At 40.2% G+C, this 19,400-nt stretch overlaps 1 protein-coding gene across 1 annotated transcript in view; it reads left to right on the top strand.

Moving 5' to 3' along the window:
• LOC122654339 (pentatricopeptide repeat-containing protein At4g04790, mitochondrial-like) overlaps positions 1 to 14,478 on the top strand; it is a 143,968-nt gene extending 129,490 nt beyond the window's left edge. The window contains exons 15-16 of the mRNA XM_043848396.1: positions 13,568 to 13,785; positions 14,258 to 14,478. Of these exons, the coding sequence (XP_043704331.1) occupies positions 13,568 to 13,785; positions 14,258 to 14,411 (372 nt within the window). The 3' untranslated portion in view covers positions 14,412 to 14,478. The remainder of the gene's footprint in view (positions 1 to 13,567; positions 13,786 to 14,257) is intronic.
• The last annotated feature ends 4,922 nt before the right edge of the window (positions 14,479 to 19,400 follow it).

Raw genomic sequence — 19,400 nt, 5'->3', positions numbered from 1 at the left:
ATACATGCCCAGCTTGTTCAACAAACTATCAAAATGATGACAGCTAAGGCCTTTGGTGAAGATGTCTGCCACTTGGTCATTTGTCTTTACAAAAGGAGTGCAGATTGTCTTTGATTCAATCTTTTCTTTGATAAAATGTCTATCAACCTCAACATGCTTTGTCGTGTCATGTTGCACTGGGTTGTGGGGAATACTTATGGCTGCCTTGTTATCACAATATAAACTCATAGGTTTAACAGTCTCAAATCCCAACTCTTGAACAAGTTTCTTCAACCACAAGATTTCACACACTCCATGAGCCATGGCTCTAAATTCTGCCTCAACACTGGATCTAGCCACCACAGGTTGCTTCTTACTTTTCCAAGTAACCAAATTTCCACTAACAAATGTACAATATCCTGAAGTAGATCTTCGATCAGAAATAGATCCAGCCCAGTCAGCATCAGTGTATGCTTCTATCCTCAAGTGACCATTCCTAGAGAAGAGAAGACCTTTTCCAGGGCATGACTTTAAATATCTGAGAATTCTGTAAACTGCATCAAGATGTCCCATTTTGGGTGCATGCATAAACTGACTTACCACTCCAACAGCATAGGCTATATCAGGCCGGGTAAGGGAAAGATAGATTAGCTTGCCTACTAATCTCTGATATTTCTCAGCATCTATAAGAGGTTCACCACAATCTTCCCCTAGTTTTTTATTCTGTTCAATAGGGGAGGAGACTGGTTTACATCCTCAGTATCCTGTCTCTGTCAGCAGATCAAGGACAAACTTCCTTTGACAAACATTGATCCCTTGCTTGGATCTTAAAACTTCAATCCCCAGGAAGTACTTCAAAGGACCCAGATATTTGATCTCAAACTGCCGAGCCAAGTAAAGTTTAAGCTTTGAGATTTCAGCCTCACTGTTTCCCGTGACCACAATGTCATCAACATATACAATGAGAGCTGTAATAGTGTTGTCCTTCCTTTGTATAAACAAAGTGTGATCGGCTTGACTTTGGGTTTATACATTCTGTAGGATAACTTGTCTAAACCTCTCAAACCAAGCCTTAGGAGATTGTTTAAGGCCATAAAGAGCCTTCCTAAGACGACACACCTTTCCATTGCCACTAGGATGCTTGAACCCAGGAGGAGAGTGCATGTAGACCTCTTCTTCTAAGTTACCATGTAAGAATGCATTCTTTACATCAAGCTGGTACAATGGCCAATCAAGATTTGTAGCCATTGAGAGAAGTACCCGAATGGAGTTATGCTTGGCCACTGGAGCAAAGGTTTCCTGATAATCAATGCCATACACCTGTGTATATCCCTTGGCAACCAGTCTTACCTTATACCTCTCCGCAGTACCATCAGACTTGAACTTGACTGTGAATACCCATCTGCAACCAACAGGAATTCTCCCCTGTGGGAGTTCAACAAGATCCCAAGTGTGATTCTTCTCAAGAGCCACCATCTCTGTATTCATTGCTTCTCTCCATTTCGGATCAGCCATAGCCTCTGCTACATTCTTAAGAATAGGTATGGAGGAAATAGCCACAGTGAAGGCAACACCTGTAGGGGAGATAGAATCATAGGAGACAAACTTGGCAATGGGATTAGTACATGCCCGTGTTCCCTTGCGATGAGCAATGGGGAGATCTAAGTCTGAGGATGTGGAAGTAGAGGAAGGTATACCTATCTCAATGGATGTAGATCCGGGATGAGGAGACGAAAGGGGGTTTTGGCAGGTCTTCTTTATAGGAAGCCATGAGGAAGGATTTTGGCTGCCATCCTTCTTTGTATACACCAGTAGCTCCCCCTGTTCTCTGTTCACCTGTGCACAAGGCGGCTCCTTCTCAACAATAGCATCTATAGAACTCTCCCCCTCAACAAGAGTATCCACTGAACTTTTTTTTCCTTTGTCAATTTGAAAAGGGGGAATAGGAACAAGAGAGAAGAAGGGAAAGGAAACAAACTCAGGAACCTCTTCAACCGCAACACCAAGGGATGAACTCTTCCCCTGAAGAGGTGACAAAAAATACGGAATGGTTTCAAAAAAATGGACATCTTTGGAGAGAAGCCACCGATGGGTAGGAGGGTGATAACATTTGTATCCTTTGGAGGTAGAGGAATACCCAAGAAAGAGGCACTTCAAGGCCTTAGGGTCCAATTTAGTACGGACAGAGTTGCTAATATGGACATAGCAAATACAACCAAACACTTTTGGAGGAAGAGAAAAGGAAGAAGAAAGTGAGGGTAAGACATCAAGAGGGACTCTGAAGTTCAAGACACTGGAGGGCATATGATTAATAAGAAAGACAGCAGTGAGTAAGGCATCGGACCAAAAATTTTTTGGAACACACATTGTAAACCAAAGAGACCGAGCTACTTCCAACAAGTGGCGATTTTTTCGCTCAACAACCCCATTTTGTTGGGGGGTATCAACACAAGCCACCTGATGGACAATGCCATGGTCAGAAAAAAAGGTTTCCAAACCACCATGCATATACTCTCCACCTTTATCGGAACGGACAATCTGAATACGAGTTTGAAACTGAGTAAACACCGACTCATAAAAATTTTTAAACGCGGCAAAGACATCACTTTTTTGTTTTAAGAGATAAACCCAAGTAACCCGAGAGAAATCATCAATGAAAGAGACAAAGTAGCGGAAGCCACGTAAAGAAGTAACTGGGGAAGGACCCAAAACATCAGTATGAACAATGTGAAAAGGTGAAGTAGATCTATTGCTAGTAGATGGATAAATTGTCTTACAACTTTTTGCAAAAAAACAAGGTTCACAATGGAAAACATGATTGACAGGAAAAGAGGTAAATAAATGTGGCAACAGTTTCCTCATAACAGAAAAAGAGGGGTGTTCCAAACGACGATGCCAAAGCAAAATATCCTCCTGTGTACGTCCGCCATCTTGCCCACAAACGTAAGATTGAGCTTTCGCAACAGGGGAAGTACAAGTGTCCAAAACATATAAGCCATCTGCTTCACCTCCACTGCCAATCACCCTTTTCGTCACCAAATCCTGAAAGAGACAATAGGTAGGAAAGAATGTGACAAAACAGTTTAAAGATTTAGTCAATTAGCTAACTGAAAGAAGATTAGTAACAAAGTTGGGAACATGAAAGACAGATTTCAAAGGGATAAGTGGAGTGACTTGGACATCTCCCTTACCTGAAATGGAAGAAAGGGAACCATCAGCAATTTTTACCTTGTCTTTCCCAGAGCAAACAGAGTAAGAATTATAAAGTTAAGACCTACCAATCATATGATTTGTGGCTCCGGAGTCAATGACCCAGGGAGTGGTGCCAGAAGAGGTAGAGACCTGTAGAGCAATGGAAGTAGTGGTAGCAGTAGAGGAGGAACCATCCAAGTGGGCTACAATCCGGCGAAATGCAGCTATGTCTTCCTTGGAGAGAGAGGATGGATCAGGCACATGAACTCCAACGTGGGCCCTAGGCCCATTCTTCTTCTGTCCTTTCTGTCCCCCTGATGAAGTAGAGGATGGTTTCCCATGAAGATCCCAACAAAACTCCTTATGTCCAAACTTGCCACAATAGTCACAGGAGAATCGACCCCTACCAGACCCCTTGGTGAGGGGAGTATGATCCTGAGGAGTGGAAGAAATAAGGGCAAAGCGCTCAATAGTGGGAGTGGTCTCCATAGCACCCATACGGGTCTCCTCACTCTGTAGATAACCACACACTTCCTCCAGGGAGGGGAGACTTGGTCGGCTAAGGATTTAGACCCGTAAAGGTTCAATTTCAGGATTAAGACCTCCAAGGAGGAACAGGACCCTCTCCTTCTCAAACAGTCGATGCACTTTAGGCTCATCAACAGGGCACAGCTGGAGATCTCTATAATGATCATACTCCTCCCACAGTCCTACGACCAGACTATAGTATTCAAAGATACTTTTGTCACCCTGGCACAGGCTAACAATCTGTTGGAGAAGTTGATAAACCTTGGTAGAGTCTCCCACTCTATCAAAAATACGAGCAACACTATCCCAAATGTCTTTGGCAGTCTCCTTGCTCATAAACCTTCTTCCAATCTCCGGCTTCATTGAAAAAATAAGCCAAGTCATCACAAGGGAGTTCTCTGTTTCCCATTTGGAGTAACTTGGATCAATGGAGGGGGGAGCCTTAAAGCTCCTAGATATGTATCCCAACTTTCCTCTACTCCGAAGAATGAGTTTCATAGACCGTGACCAATCCAAGTAATTATAATTGTCAAGCTTGACAATGGGGAGCTGAACATTGGGATTCTCATATGAAGGTGAAGGGATTAAAGGCCATAATTCGAAAACTCGTTTCGTTTCGGTGTTTCGGGCTGACCGAAATATTCGAAATTTTGGATATTTCAGTCGAAATTTTGCATTTTTCTGTTATGTTTCGGTAGGTCATTTCAGTGGGTTTTAGGCCAAGTTAAGGCCTGAAACTTCATGGAAACCCTATTTTAGGCTATATAAACACATTTAAATGTTCGAATTGCAAAAATAGTCACCCAAAGTGGTGTTTTCGATTTGCACCATTGATTGGCAATGTGCGGTCGAATCCTAATGTATAACTTAGTTTATTACACATACTCATAGTTTAAGACTTTAAGTACTGGAGGACATAATAAATTAATGATTAATAAGCAATTTAAACAAGTAAATTGACTTGGAAGTTGGAAACATAAAGTGAATGACTCATAAGTCATAACTTAAGTCATAATATTAAGTACAATAAGTAAAAAAGAAGTTAAGAAGATGATATCAATATGACAATATCCCCAATAGTCCAATACAAGTCAAGTAGTCATCTAGTGACTCAAATGTTTACCAATATTCTAATAATAATTACTCCGACATCCAGGATCGACCCCACTCATAGTCCGATGGAGCCGATGTGCATTATTCTCTGACTGTAGGACAAATGAATGCCACGTCATAGTATAGGAGAAGAAACAACCGAGACTAACGAGGAGAAAAAAACCCAAAAAAACCAGAGCTTGTTAAGTCTCGGTCGAATTGGTATTTATAAAGCTACTTTTGAAAAAAGAATCTCGATATCTCGCGAGATTTTGATTTTGTCTCGAGATATCACGAGATGGTTGAAATTTCGACCGAGTTTTTGCATTTTTTTTATTCGAGCTTGTGTTTCGTTTCGGTCAGGTCGAGATACTCGAAATATTCGAGATCTCGACCTAGATTTCGCGAGATTTAGGATTATGTTAAAGGCAAAGCTGCTGCAACAGTGGGAAACTCAGATCTCTCAGATATTTCAGATGGAGGTATGACTGTGTCTCCATTTTTTTCACCCATTGTGACTTCAAAGCAAACAGTTAGGAACCAAACAACAGCACCACAAGTAACCACAGTGGGTTCTCAAGAGACGGCAGCAAAAAACAGATACAAACCAAGACAGAAAACCTTGAAATAGCTTGTAGAACTTTAAACAAACATCAAACAGCAGTGGAGCAAAGAAGAACCTTCCTTACCAAAAAACGACAGGGTATAGCCCAAAAAAACTCCCAAACCAAGCTCTATTAAAGAGCTCTTTCGAATCAGTCCCTCTGGCTGGCGAAAAAAGTTGCAGAAATGGCCTGGCCAAGATGTAGTTCTGATCCTTAGGAGCTTCCAAGATGCTTGAGAGGATACAAGGGAAAGAAAGAGCACCTCCAAACGAAACTAGAGCACCTGGTCACTCATCATTCAGGTTGCAAACAAGAGAGAAATCGATCTGAGAAGGAAGGCTAGGTTTTGCTTCAAAGGAACTGTTCTTCACCTTCCAAACAGCCTTCTACCACCTTCAAACTGCAGGAGCAAGATGCTCTGATACCATGTTAGGTTTTAGAATGGAAGGAGAAGAGGAGAGAAGAGAGAAGAAGGTCTAGGAGAGCAAACACGATGTTGAGGATTATGTGTTATGTCTCAAACTAGAGACTAACAGGTTTATATTCAAAAGAATGAATAATTACAGAGAGGCCCCTGGCCTTATACAAATAACATAAAAAACATAAAAACATGTGGATATGTACAAATATACCCCTGAAACTACTATTCTTAACACTACGAACCTATGCAGTTATGTGAAGCTTTTCTGGTTTATATCCAGCTTACTTTGAGAGCTTGATCCTAGCGTTGTTCACTAATTCAAATCTGATCCAAGTTTTTTTGAAGATTATTATATCAATTGCTGTCCAGATATCTTCGTCAGTCCTATTTACTTATTTAGTATGTGGGAGTTTACAAATTGGAGTTTAGCACACTGGTTCTTTCTTGTGTGAAGATCGATCAAGTTTTGAAGAATGGTGTGTTCTCCTTATAACAAATCAGACCTGTTTTTTTATTTAATTCAGATCTGATCATTGGAGATTGGTGTTTCAGACTTAGTTTGATCGATTGAAGAAGGTTGAAGATTACTGAGTGTTGTTTTTATCCATGGTTCTTTATCCCACTGCCTTTTTCCTTACCCATCTCCTATACCATACCTTTGGCATTTACCAATAACCCCTTTGGGAGTTTATTGTATAATCTACTTTGCCATTACTTCCTCTTTTCCATTACCCATAGCACCTTTGTAGAACTTTGGAAGGTTATCCTTTTGCACTATCTCATTCATCATCTCTGTTATGTCCACGTGTACTACTACACGTGGGGGAGATATGTCAGTACACTACGGAGACATTGTAGAAGCGAGAACTTGCGGGAACACTTGGTGCAAAACATAGAAGATCGAGTTTCCACCATTGCCATTGTGTATCTCCTTTGTTATTGGGTTGAGTTTGTCGTAAGGGGAGATTGAAGTATTAAAGTATTGAAGATGTTTGAGTTCTTGCCTGCCTATATGAGATTCTGATTGGGTTGATCATTTCTTTGCCTGATTTATTTGTTTCCGCTTGCTGCCCTAGTTGCTTATCTTCAAGATTATCGATCAGAGATTCATCATTGGACAGCTATTAAAGATTGGTGAAAGTTTGCTGATCAAGTCTGCCCAGGTTTTGAAGACCTATTTTTTTTTTTCAAGTTCTTGAAGGTTTATTTGGGAGCCGCATTCGTCTTGAAGCTGGATTCTGCTACAACTTCGTTTTTTCTCATTTTGTTCAAGTTGGGCATTAGTACCTTGTATGCGCCAACTTGAGGGGGAGTGTTAACATTATTAGGAGTTCTTTTTTTTTTAGTTCAAGATGGATCTTCTTTCTTTACTTATTTGTATAATTCAGCTTGAGGGGGAGTGTTGGAATATATAATCCAGAATACCATGGGGGTATTCTGGTCCTTTTGGAGTAGTTTTATTATTAAGTTATTAAGTTTAAGTCGGCTATGTGGGTTTTAGTCCCACATCGCCTATTTCAGCCCCTTTGTAACTATCCCCCCTATTATAAATAGAGGGGCTTACCTATCAACGAAAATAAGTTATTCCATTCTCTCATTCTCTCTTTCTAACCCACGATTCTGCCAACACCATCTCTGGGTATTGTACTTTTGTAGGAGGAAACCTTGTTACCTGGCGAAGCAAGAAGAAAAATGTAGTAGCTTGTTCCAGTGCTGAAACAGAGTTTCGTGCTATGGCACAAGGTATTTTTGAGTTGTTATGGCTTAAAGGGTTATTGCAAGACCTTGGTGTTTCTTTTCGTCTTCCCATGATGTTGTACTGCGACAACAAGGCAGCAATCAGCATTACACATAATCCGGTGCAACATGACCGTACCAAACATGTTGAGGTTGATAGGCCTTTCATCAAAGAGAAACTGGAAGAAGGTTTGATTTGTGTTCCTTTTGTGAAGTCTGTAGAACAGATAGCTGGTATTTTCACTAAAGGACATCCAAGCAGAACATTTCATCCTAACTTGGTCAAGTTGGACATGTTTGACATATATGCGCCAACTTGAGGAGGAGTATTGGATTGTATACCAATACGATCATTTTCTCTTTATTACTTTAATTTATATTTTCCTGTGTAAACCAAAATACCGTGGGGGTATTCTAGTATGGGTAGAATTATGTAACTAGTAGACTCCAACTAGGAATCCTAGTTAGAGTCTACTGGGATTAGGATTTCTTCTTTCCAAGTAATATTATAACTCAAGTTATTTCAATATAAGTATGAGGCTTGAGATGGGAATCGATCCATCCAATCAGTGTGTTCTCTTAATTCAGGGGATTAGGATTTCTTCTTTCCAAGTAATATTATAACTCAAGTTATTTCAATATAAGTATGAGGCTTGAGATGGGAATCGATCCATCCAATCAGTGTGTTCTCTTAATTCAGCTAACAACTTACCATGTCGGAATCATTATACATACCTTAATTGTGTGGACTATTCTGTCCGTCTCTTAGGCTTCCAATATTTTCAGTCACCTGAGTGTCATGTCCAAATTCTGTTAGCTGACACACTCAAGTCATGTATATACCTATTGCATTGGTTGGAATTACATAATCATAAAGGATGGCCCACTGTAGTAGTGCCCCCTTACTATCTGTACTCTAAACTTATCTAAACAGAGAAAAATATCGATAGTTAAGTGATAAAAGCCTCACATTATCCTGTCGGCATATGCGGGGCCATATCACAAAACCTCTACACCTACCTTCAATAGGACGCCATGGATTTGTCTACTAACCTAGACTAATCCATATCATACATGTATTAAATCAAAAAAGGATAATGAAATATTCTCACAACATTAAATACGAATGGCATTTCAAATTAAACAACTTTAATTTTATTTGTACGCCTCTTAGGCTTCCAATATTTTCAGCCATCACGAAGTGCCCACCAATAATGGTATAGTCTCTACCAACAAGGGAAGTTGAGTATATTGTAGCTAAGCACCGGATGCAAGTTGTACCCAACAAGCCTTCGCAGATGGAATATTTAGTCAAGTGAAAGGGCCTACCCAAGTTGGAAGCAAGCTGGGAACCAACATCATCCTTACTGTCCTTCCCTGACAAGATTGAAGAGTACCTCCAAGAGGGCGTCAACAGTATAAGTGGGGGAGAATGTCACTGCTATTTCGTCCAGCGCTGTTTGCATGGCCTATGGTTGTGGCATAGATGGGGCCTGAGAGCTAGCCATGGCATGGCTTGTGCCTAGTGATGTTTTTTAATTAAAGTGAACTGTGTTTAGTATGACTTTTCAGGGGGAGGGTCATGTCTCCTTCTGGAAATCCATAAAAAGCATAAAAGAAACCTTGTGGGGGAGTGAGAGGTTGTCAAGGAGTGTAGCCCTCAGTTGGCAGCCCCTACACTTTGGCCTGAGGCCTGTCGTTAATACACACTTCTTTTATATCCCTTGTTATCATTCGATTTACATACTTCTTCTGCTGCTACCGGATCACTAGGCTGAGAGGGGTTTGATCGATCTCCCTCATCCCTAGTTCTTTGATCCTCAAAATTGGTGTTCTTTGGAGTAATAAAACTATTCCAATTACGATACTCATAGAGAAAGAATCGAGTATGGTATTTGAAACGTCTTCCTAGTTATATCACGAATCTTTTAGATTTGATGCACATCCCAGGGTACCCTTCCTGCAAAGCCCCAGCCTGAAACCTTGCTGGAACTGAAAGTTTCGAACTGAAACTCAGACCTGGTTCACCCTCTTCCGGCAGTTTCAGTCTGAAAATTTTCTTTCATGACCTATTGTTTTGAAAGTTCATTGGCTGGGTTTTAGAGGGTAGTGAGCTACGATTCTCCTACTGAGTTCTCAGAACGTTTGGACTCCATATTGATGAGATCATCGCATGCAACAAAGTAGAATCTCCACAGGTTCTGTTTTGGTGGTGAGTTGAAGAAGAAGACTATTATTCTTATATGCCAAGGAGGACAGTTCTTGGTTATTACCATTGAGCCCCTCCTTTTCAGATTTTGTTCTGATTTATCCCCCCACTCGTTTGATTGCAGAACAGTCTTTCTTTTTAGATTTATTTACAGTTTGATCCTGTTACTTGATTACTTCACTTTTAAGGATCTGAATGGGTCTGTGCTGTTCCAGAAATTATGAAATTGCCACTTGTTCTTCTATTTGAGAATTTCATCACTTTAGTGAGCCCTTAGCAACCCAAAAACAGGTTTTGTGACCTGGGGTTGCATCTCTCTCTCTCTCTCTCCTCTAGCAGTGGCAGTGATGACGGTCGCTGCTGCTCCTCTCTCTCTCTCTCCAGCAGCAGCAGTGATGGCGGTCCCTGCGTACAATTTCTATGCTATACCTAAATACAAGTATGTACTGGTGGTTTTGTGAATTAAAATGGGTGGGAATCTGGCCGATGTCTGAGATAATAAGATTACCAACCTTGTGAGCATTGGCTATGCAGGATTGAGGAATAGAAAATAAAATAAATAGATATAAGAAATAAATATTGAAAAAGAAATTTTGAATTCAGATAATAAAATCAAGTCTGAGATAGTAGGGCTTCAAGGGATAAATTAAACAAATCTTGATGATGCCTACATTACAGGGCACCCTAATAATTGAAGATTGGGACAACCGGACAAAAATATAGATAGAAATCAGGGATGAAAATTGGGATAGGATAGGGTTTGTTGGATTGGGAAAAAAATATTTTGGAACTTTTAAGGCAAAAAACAAGAATAGTAGGGTTAATAAATTAAGGGAAAAAGAACTCTGTCCAGAAGTGTGGCCTACGCCAGCACTCCCATGTGTCTATCTCTCTCCTCCCCATATGAAAAGGCACCTCTGCCCCCCTGTTTTGAGGAGGAGAGAGATAGACACATGGGAGTGCTGTGTAGGCCACACTCCCGGACAGAGAACTGCTTCCCATAAATTAATTGTGAATTACAGATACCCTAATCATAGCAAAGTGTAATAGAAGAGAGAGGGGGTGATAAAGATAATTTTCCACAAGAGCAGGGAATCTACCATGAATGATGGAAGGAACCGAATTTCACTAAAGAATTATGTTAAAGAAACAAATATGGTGGCTGACCGGAGGGTGCCATGAAAAAGAGTGAGACGTGGCAGCCTTCCTGTTGGTTTTTGGGAATTGTGACTTCCGTCAATGAGACACCAGCCCACCTTTATTTATAATAATGAGATCTGAGATACAAAGACAATAGAGCCCCTAGGGCAACACCAAATAAACCCTAAGGACAATTCTTCCCTTATACCCCATATTGCAACACTCCCCCTCAAGTTGGTGCCCAGTTAGTTTCTTGCTCTGCCAAGTAACTAGATTAACTCCAACAAAAGTGCAGTAACCAGATGTAGACCGTCGATCATCAAGAGAGCTGGCCTAGTCAAGGTCGGTAAAGGCTTCCACCCGTAAGTGATCATTAAGGGAGAAAAGAATTCCCTTTCCTGTGGCCGACTTTAAGTACCGTAATATATGGGTCACAGCTTCCCAATGTAATGTGTAAAGGTCATGCATGTATTAGCTAACTATGTTGACAGCAAAGGCGATGTTTGGCGGAGTATGGGAGAGATAGATCAACTTTCCAACCAACCATTGATACTACCCTTTATCCACAGGGTCACCAGTCTTGCTAGAGTGACGAACATTTGCTTCAAGAGGAGTGTCTGAAGGTTTACACCCTAACATGCTAGTTTCGTATAACAAATCCAAAGTGCATTTCCGTTGAGAGAGAAACACCCCTTTGGTAGAACGGACAACCTCAATACCTAGAAAGTACCTCAATTGGCCAAGGTCTTCGATCTCAAATTCCTTCCCAAAATATGATTTGAGACAAGAAATTTCCTCAGTGTCGCTGCCAGTGACAACAATATCGTCCACATAGGCGATAAGAACCGCAATCTTGGATCCAAATCGCTTGATGAAGAGGGTGTGATCAGCATTGCTCTGTGTGTAACCAAAAGAGACCATCGCACCATGAAATCTCCCAAACCAAGCTCGTGGGGACTGCTTTAATCCAAACAAAACACATTTCAGCTTTCATACTTTCCCATGAGTCTTCTGAGTAGCAAAACCAAGAGGAACATCCAGGTATACCTCTTCTTCCAGTTCACCATGGAGGAATGCATTTTTCACATCCGTCTAGTTATTGCAAGTTCCATCCAAGGTTAACTGCACATGACAAAATCACACGGATAGTGTTCTCCTTCGTAATCGGAGCAAATTTCTCCTGGTAGTCAAGCCCATAGGTCTGCGTAAACCCCCTAGAAACCAACTTGGCCTTGTATCGATTCACAATACCATCCACATTTTGTTTGACTGCAAATACCCACTTGCAACTTATTGTCTTCTTCTAAGGAGGAAGATGTACTAAGTCCCAATTACCATTTTTTTTCAGAGCCTGCATCTCTTCAATCATAGCTGCCTTCCACCGTGGGTCTTGAAGAGCCTCCTGCCAATTCTTAGGAAGAGACATAGGGGACAGAGAAGATACAAAAGCATGGTATGATGGGGAAAGAGACTCAAACGAAACCACCTGAGAAATAGGGTGTTGCGTACAAGTTCTAATCCCTTTACGTAAAGCAATGGGAAGATCTAGAGAAGGATCTGAAATAATAGGAATACGAGACTAAGGAGAGAAATTATTAGGAGATGGCGGATCTGATGCAGGAGGATCTGGTTTACTGGGTAGGGTCGGTGCAGCTGTGTTGGTATCTATTTGCTTCCCACGAGCTCGACGGGTATAAACAATAGGAGCTGGAACCATTGCAATAGATTGGGGCTCCCCCTGGACAGGAGAGTGATCATCACCAACAAGAGAAGGCATATCAGGCTCATCGTCGCCAAACCACAGAAAATCTCCCCCCTTGACGATATGCCAGAGAAAAATAGGCACAGCTTCATTAAAAATTACATCCATAGGCACATACATGCGGTGGGACGGAGGATGGCAATAGCTTCATTAAAAATAGGGCACAGCTTCTTTTAGTAGCGCTTAGTTACAAAAGGATAATGAATGGTTTGCAATGGTTTCATGATGTCAAGAAAGGAACCTCTTGGGCATGTTAGAATGTGTGCTTACGCTAGCATGATTGGGAGGATCTGATGAATGATCAGCACCGTGTCTTAAGTCTCAGTTATTTGACTCCTTAATTTGTCTATCCACTTTGGCTTTGTTGGTTTCTTAGTTGGAACCTCGCTGTAACATGTTCCCCATAACACATTCTATGATGTGATAGCTTTTCAATAGTAACTCAGAAAGCTCAGCAAAGTATTGAGGCCGATCAAACAATCCAACTCCATTGCCACTGCTAGGCCTTTGAAAGAAGAGCAAGGCACATGTACTCTTGTTTTTTTCCCCCCCTATTTTCAAGATCCAAATTCAATAGCTTCATTTTATCAATCTAACGCCTAAAAAATAAAGCTAGATATCCTTTTAAGTTTCAACTCAGTTGATAATTATAACCTGTCCTGCTGCATCTTTCTTGTGGCAAATTCAAATGGGACTCTAGGTTTAATTAGATTTTATTCAAGAATCTTTTTTTAAGATACTGATTTGGAAAACTCATTTAATTAGTATTATTGTCTTTATGTGCCAATTTTTTGTTAATAAAATAGTTCAATTTAGATCTTTGTATCTTCGCTAGACTAAACTAAATAAATAAGTTTTTGTTTGCATTTGACCTATATTCTCGTTATTTTTCTCATCACTAGGCATTCTGTAAAATTTCGGAGATGGAATCCACAGATCTGCAGATAGGATTGGATTTGCTCCGAGCTATCAAGGATGAACTTGGCCTACTTCCATCTCGAACAAGCCTAGATTTCCTTCTCAGTAGCTGTGTAAATGCCAAAGATGCGCAAAGCGCTCGGTTGATTTATGATGAGTATAAGAAAGTCGGCCTTCCTTACAATGTCTTAACTTTCTTAAGGTGAATATGCCCTTGTTATTACTGCTTATATACTGTTTTGTCGCATCTGAAACTTTGGGTCTGGGTGATTAGAATTCAATTCTGGTGGTATAAATTTCCTTTAGTTTTTACAACTTTTGTAGTGTTAAGACTTGGTGTTTTTTGGTCATAGAATATTCAGGATTTCGTCTTTTTAACGGTTGTTTATATTACCGTGAATGGTAATAGTTTATAGGAGAAAGCTTTCCCAACTGTGGGTGAAGGAAAAGTACACCCATCTAAACTCTTAAATGCTCTGGCCCCCTATAGTACGAAGTTGATAATATCCCTTGACTGTTCCCTGATACCCTCTGCACACCATCCGAACCCCTCCGTCTCCCTTGACCGTGGGAGAAGGAAAACTGCCTCCTAGTTTATATCTCAGTTTCTTTTTTTGTTTTTTCAAAGAATCTCTTTTGTACTCACTGAAGTTTCATTCTTAAATGTTATGCAGGATGTATCAAGTCCTTTTGGCTTCAGGGGAACATACATCTACAAAGAACATGCTGAAAAAGATACCTCAAGATGATCCCCATGTTCGTCATGTCATCAATGCATGTCAAAAAATTTATGGTAATTCCAAATCCGTAAAGAAAAAGAAGAAATGACCTTACGCCTGTATGTGTTTTGTATAAAAATTGTCCCCTCCCCCCCCCCCCCCTTCTCTGGAGGTGTAAATTTCCTTTTATTTATGGAGAAACTTTTCCTCCACTGTGGGTAAAGGAAAAGTACATCCATTTAGGGTCATTATTACTCTGCTTCTTTACTTAAAGAAGTCGAAAATACCCCACCCCTCGCGTAATGACTCACGGTGAAGGGAAACTGGGTCTTTTACATATTTAGGAGGCTTAAAGGGCCCAAGACAAGTAATTATCGTAGTTCTTAGGCAAAAGAGCAGCTCAAAAATTTACAAATGAGACTTGTAATACTTTCATATCTTTCCTTCCAAGGAGAAAAAACATTCATATTTTAACAAAATAATAATCCAAGAGCCTCACACCTATGGTAGGAACCTTTCCTACAGGGCCATTTTGAATGTCAATACAATTACTGCTATGTGACAGATCAGATAAGAGCCATATTTTGTGGACATGTAAACACCTAGATCCCTGCTTACATATCAAGTTTTAAACTGTGTAAAAAGGCCATTCTATTTGCGAATGAGAAGTACCTTTTTGGCCTTTTCCCAGTCTAGCCTTCTTATGGGCTACCTCTATTAGATGGCAAACACTCTCTTTAGAGTAAGCGTATCAAGACCTTTTTCCATTGTATAGCTTAATATTGTAAAGCTTTTTATCATTGTATTTTCAAAGGACAAATTGAAGTTGCCTTAATTTTTTTTATTTTTTTTTCAGAAGTCGAATTCTCAATCAACTTTCAAAAACTTAGTCACTATGTGGGTTTAATCGAATAGTAATTTTTTGACTTAATAGATGACAACATGGACAACACAGTTGACTTTTGTGAATAATTTTCCATTTGTTATTTCTCTTTTTGGTGAAATAAAAAGAAATGCAATAGCTACTTTGCCAAGCCTGCCAAAACGTGCATCTACAATTGAGCCACCAGGGTTCATGTGCCCCATTTCAAAACCATTGATTTCATAGTCGAGGTTCACAATCTAAGTTGATCATATGTCCCACATTGTATTAGATTTTTCTCATGTATTTTGCTCACTCTTGGTTTCTATTTCCCGCCTTGTGCCTATGCCTTTGTGATGACTAGTGCAATAGAAGTTGCGTCACAAAAGCGCCTTTGTGATGACTAGTGCAATAGAAGTTGCATCACAAAAGCATGGATAAGGGCGTTTTTTTCTTTCGGTGGGGTAGGGGGTGGAGGAAGGCACTAAGAGCATCTTTGTCTTAAGGCTTTTCGTCTGCAGCTTATGAGAGAAGTTGCTATCAAAAAGTAATAGAACTAATTTATTTAGAAAAGCGAGATACATTGCTGAGATCTTGATGAAAATGCTCACATAAATAGGAATCGGAAATAGGCCATGATGTCCTTCTCGTGACGAACAAAGCCATCCTTGCAAGAGCATCTGCTACAGCATTAGTAGTTCTTGGAAAAAACTGAAAAATACATGACTCAAAGTAACTAGCCAAGTAACTAATGTCAGATACAATAGAATAGAGAATAAATCTAGAATTGACGGATCTAGACCGGAGATACGATGTCAACTCCTGATCATCACTCTCCACAATCAAGTTATCGACGCGTTTCGAAATAGTTTCCAAATGACTTTGCTGAATTGCTATGGCATCTCCCACCAGAACATTATCAAAAGAACAGGGTTCAAAAACTATAGAGAAACATCTCCCCAAATAATCTCTAAATAAAAAACTCAGTCCCCCTCGATTCTCCTTTATAAGAAAAGAAGCATCACAATTCAACTTTACAAAAGGTTGAGAAGGAGATTCTCATGTCAAGGTTGGTGGTGCTTGAGTGACCACCAATACCTACCCCTGAATGGGAGGAGCATTCATGAATTTCAACCAAGCCGATCGGGCCGAATCTATAATCTCATTTGGCATCTACTTCCAACGAGCAAAGAGCTACTCGTTACGAAAAATCCACAAGAACCAACAAATAACAGCACAGAGAGATGTCGTTTCTTTAAAAAATTTCTTCCCATGAATAGAGAGAACTCCAATCGTCAATCCATTGGGACACCGAAAAAGTAATGCATGTTAGAATAGGACTTTTAGAACGGCTGCAATTTTGGGATTTGAGAATCTAATTCATAGTGCTCTAATAAGATCATTACTTTGGAATTCTCTCTGCTAGAAATTGGAAAAGTTTGAGAAAACTTTTCCCCACGTTATGGTGTTTCTAACGGTATGGATTTCAAACAAAATAACTTTAGGGAGAATTGCTTAGATCTGCTACATAGTAAAAAGATTTGCAAAATTAGTAAATATAAATTGGGTAATTTACACATACCACCCCTGAGGTTTGACGAAAGGATAATTTTACCCCTTAATTTTGAAAAATTCTACGTATCCCCCTGAGGTTTGCAAACAGTAACAAATAAGTCCATTCCGTCAGTTCATGACTAACAGTGTTAAAAATAAGAGATGAACTAACAAAATTACCCTTGCAAAAAAAGAAAAAAAAAACACCTGCAACTCATCTTCCTCAAATCGATTGGAGAAGATGAGTTGCAGGTTTCAAAACCCTTTCACCCCTTAAGGAATTTAGGGTTTCAAATTGGGAAAAAATCCCAAATCAAAACCCTTTTGCGCACCTGAGATACTCCAGGAGAAAGAAATATTACATTTTAATCAAAGATCAGCCAACGACAGAGAGTGGAAAGCGATCAATTTGGTGTTTGTGAGTCCACCATGTTTATTCCATCCATAGTCCTTTTTCCTCAAGAAGAAGAAGAAGTCCATTCATTGTCCATTATTACGGTTAATACAAGCCTTAGCAAAGCAAGCCAATCCCTTCAAAACCCGAATTAACTTAGAAATTCGAAACAACTCCTCTAATGCCCTATAATTAACTCCTCTGTTTTCAGGTGTTCCTTCCATAGTAAATGTCTTCCCAGTTCCTATCTGCCCATAAGCAAAAATGCAGACATTGAACCCATCCAGAACTGAAGTCACCACAGGTGATGTCTGTGCAAAAATTGCCTCTGCACATTTATGAAAAACAAGGCTTAAACACAGGTACATACATCAATAAAGGCAATTTCAAGAATTGGATTGGATCGGCCTATTTTGACTGGCCACCGGGGCCAATCCCAGTTCCAGAATGGCCGATTCCCATCTAAATCGGTAGGGTTAGGGATCTACAGGTCGATTCAAAGGTTTTCCAGGTGTATTTGAAACCTTGATAAAGAGTTCTCAAACTTTTTTGTTAAAGTAGAGCTTCAATAAATGGAACATGTGGATGGCAAATTCACTGCATTGGTATTTCTTTCCCAGGTAGACGATATTTACCAATAAAGACGGAAACCTAAGGTTACCTTGGTTTTCATGAGGACCAAAGACATGGTCGAACTTGAATTGTTTTCTGGATGAATCAGAGCAATTAATCTGTAGCTCAGAATCTTGACATGGGTTAAAATCTACCATGGAAGACAAACCACTTTCAATCTCATCTTGATTTAGAGGTCTGCATCTATAGAAGACTCTTGTGTTTCCTTTAAGCTCAATTACTTCATTGTAGAGTCGCTTGCCCTCAGAGTACTCCTCAAGATATTTCTTCTTCAGAGTTTCATGTTTAGTACCTGGCAGACCAATAACAGTAAATCACCTTAAGCAATGGTGAGTTGTAGCTGCGGAGAACAAAACGGAAGGACAATTATGGATCCAAGAAAACATACCTAGAGACTGAAGAGCAGACAAAACCTCGGAGCCAGGAAAGGATTCTATCACAATGCCCTTTAATGAAGAGCAGACAAAATTACCCTTGCAAAAGGGTTTTGATTTGGGATTTTTTCCCAATTTGAAACCCTAAATTCCTTAAAGGTTGAAAGGGTTTTGAAACCTACAACTCATCTTCCCCAATCGATTTGGGGAAGATGAGTTGCAGATTTTTTTCTTTTTCTTTTTTTGCAAGGGTAATTTTGTCAGTTCACCTCTTATTTTTAACACTGTTAGTCATGAACTGACGGAATGAGCTTATTTGTTACTGTTTGCAAACCTCAGGGGGGTATGCAGAATTTTTCAAAACTGGGGGGTAAAATTATCCTTTCGTCAAACCTCAGGGGTGGTATGTGTAAATTACCCATGTAAATTATAATTTACCAAGTTATATTGTTCAAAAGATTTACCAAATTCTCATATGAGTGAAAAAAGTTGAAGGAATAACCCAAAATACACCCACCGTCAGTCTCTTCTTCTTCTTCTTTCTTCTCCTCCTCCTTCCATGGACGACGCCTCCACAACCACTCCCTCCCTGCAACCCTGCCCCACCCTCCTTGCAAACCCGCCCAACACCAGCACCTCCAACAACATTGCCACCCACCCTCTCCCTCCCTTTCCCGCTCTCTCCCCCCTACCCCTCCCTCCCCTCCAAACTTGCCCTTGCCCCACCATGCTCCCCTGCCCCCTACCCCCTCCCTCCCCTGCAAACCCATCCCAATGTTTATTACCATGATCTGGACTGAAATCTTCTAATTTTATGACAACGAAAGACGAAAATGATTGACTTGGTTGTTTAACATAGAATTATGTTGGAGACTTTTCACTACTCTTCTCTGTCTCCCGATGTTAAAAATGCCAGTTGATCCTATGGAGAAACTTAGGAGGTCACAGTAAACTCCTCAACCATAAGTGATTTTATTAAAAAGGGCCCTTTGCCTATTTAGGAGTGGGGCAATCACTACTAAAATTTAAACTTCTTTCTGCTTCGAGAAATTCAGGGAAGTGTAAAGGAGTGAGGAGAGTAACTCCGAACTCAGGAGTGAAGAAGGGAAAGGACAAATGGACAATGGCTCTCCACAAGATCATATTGAAATGCATTGACAGAGAAAGTTTATCTGAACAAATAGCAAGTGAAACAAGTAAAATTAAAAAAAAAGGGTAAATTACAGATCACTCCCTAGTTTTCTATCGAAACTCAGATCACCCCCTGATTTTTGAAAAACT

The sequence above is a fragment of the Telopea speciosissima genome, chromosome 3 (genome assembly GCF_018873765.1).
Source record: "Telopea speciosissima isolate NSW1024214 ecotype Mountain lineage chromosome 3, Tspe_v1, whole genome shotgun sequence".
NCBI classification, from domain to species: domain Eukaryota; kingdom Viridiplantae; phylum Streptophyta; class Magnoliopsida; order Proteales; family Proteaceae; genus Telopea; species Telopea speciosissima.
The sequence above is the reverse complement of the archived record's forward strand: the minus strand, read 5'-3'. Positions and strand labels throughout refer to the sequence as shown.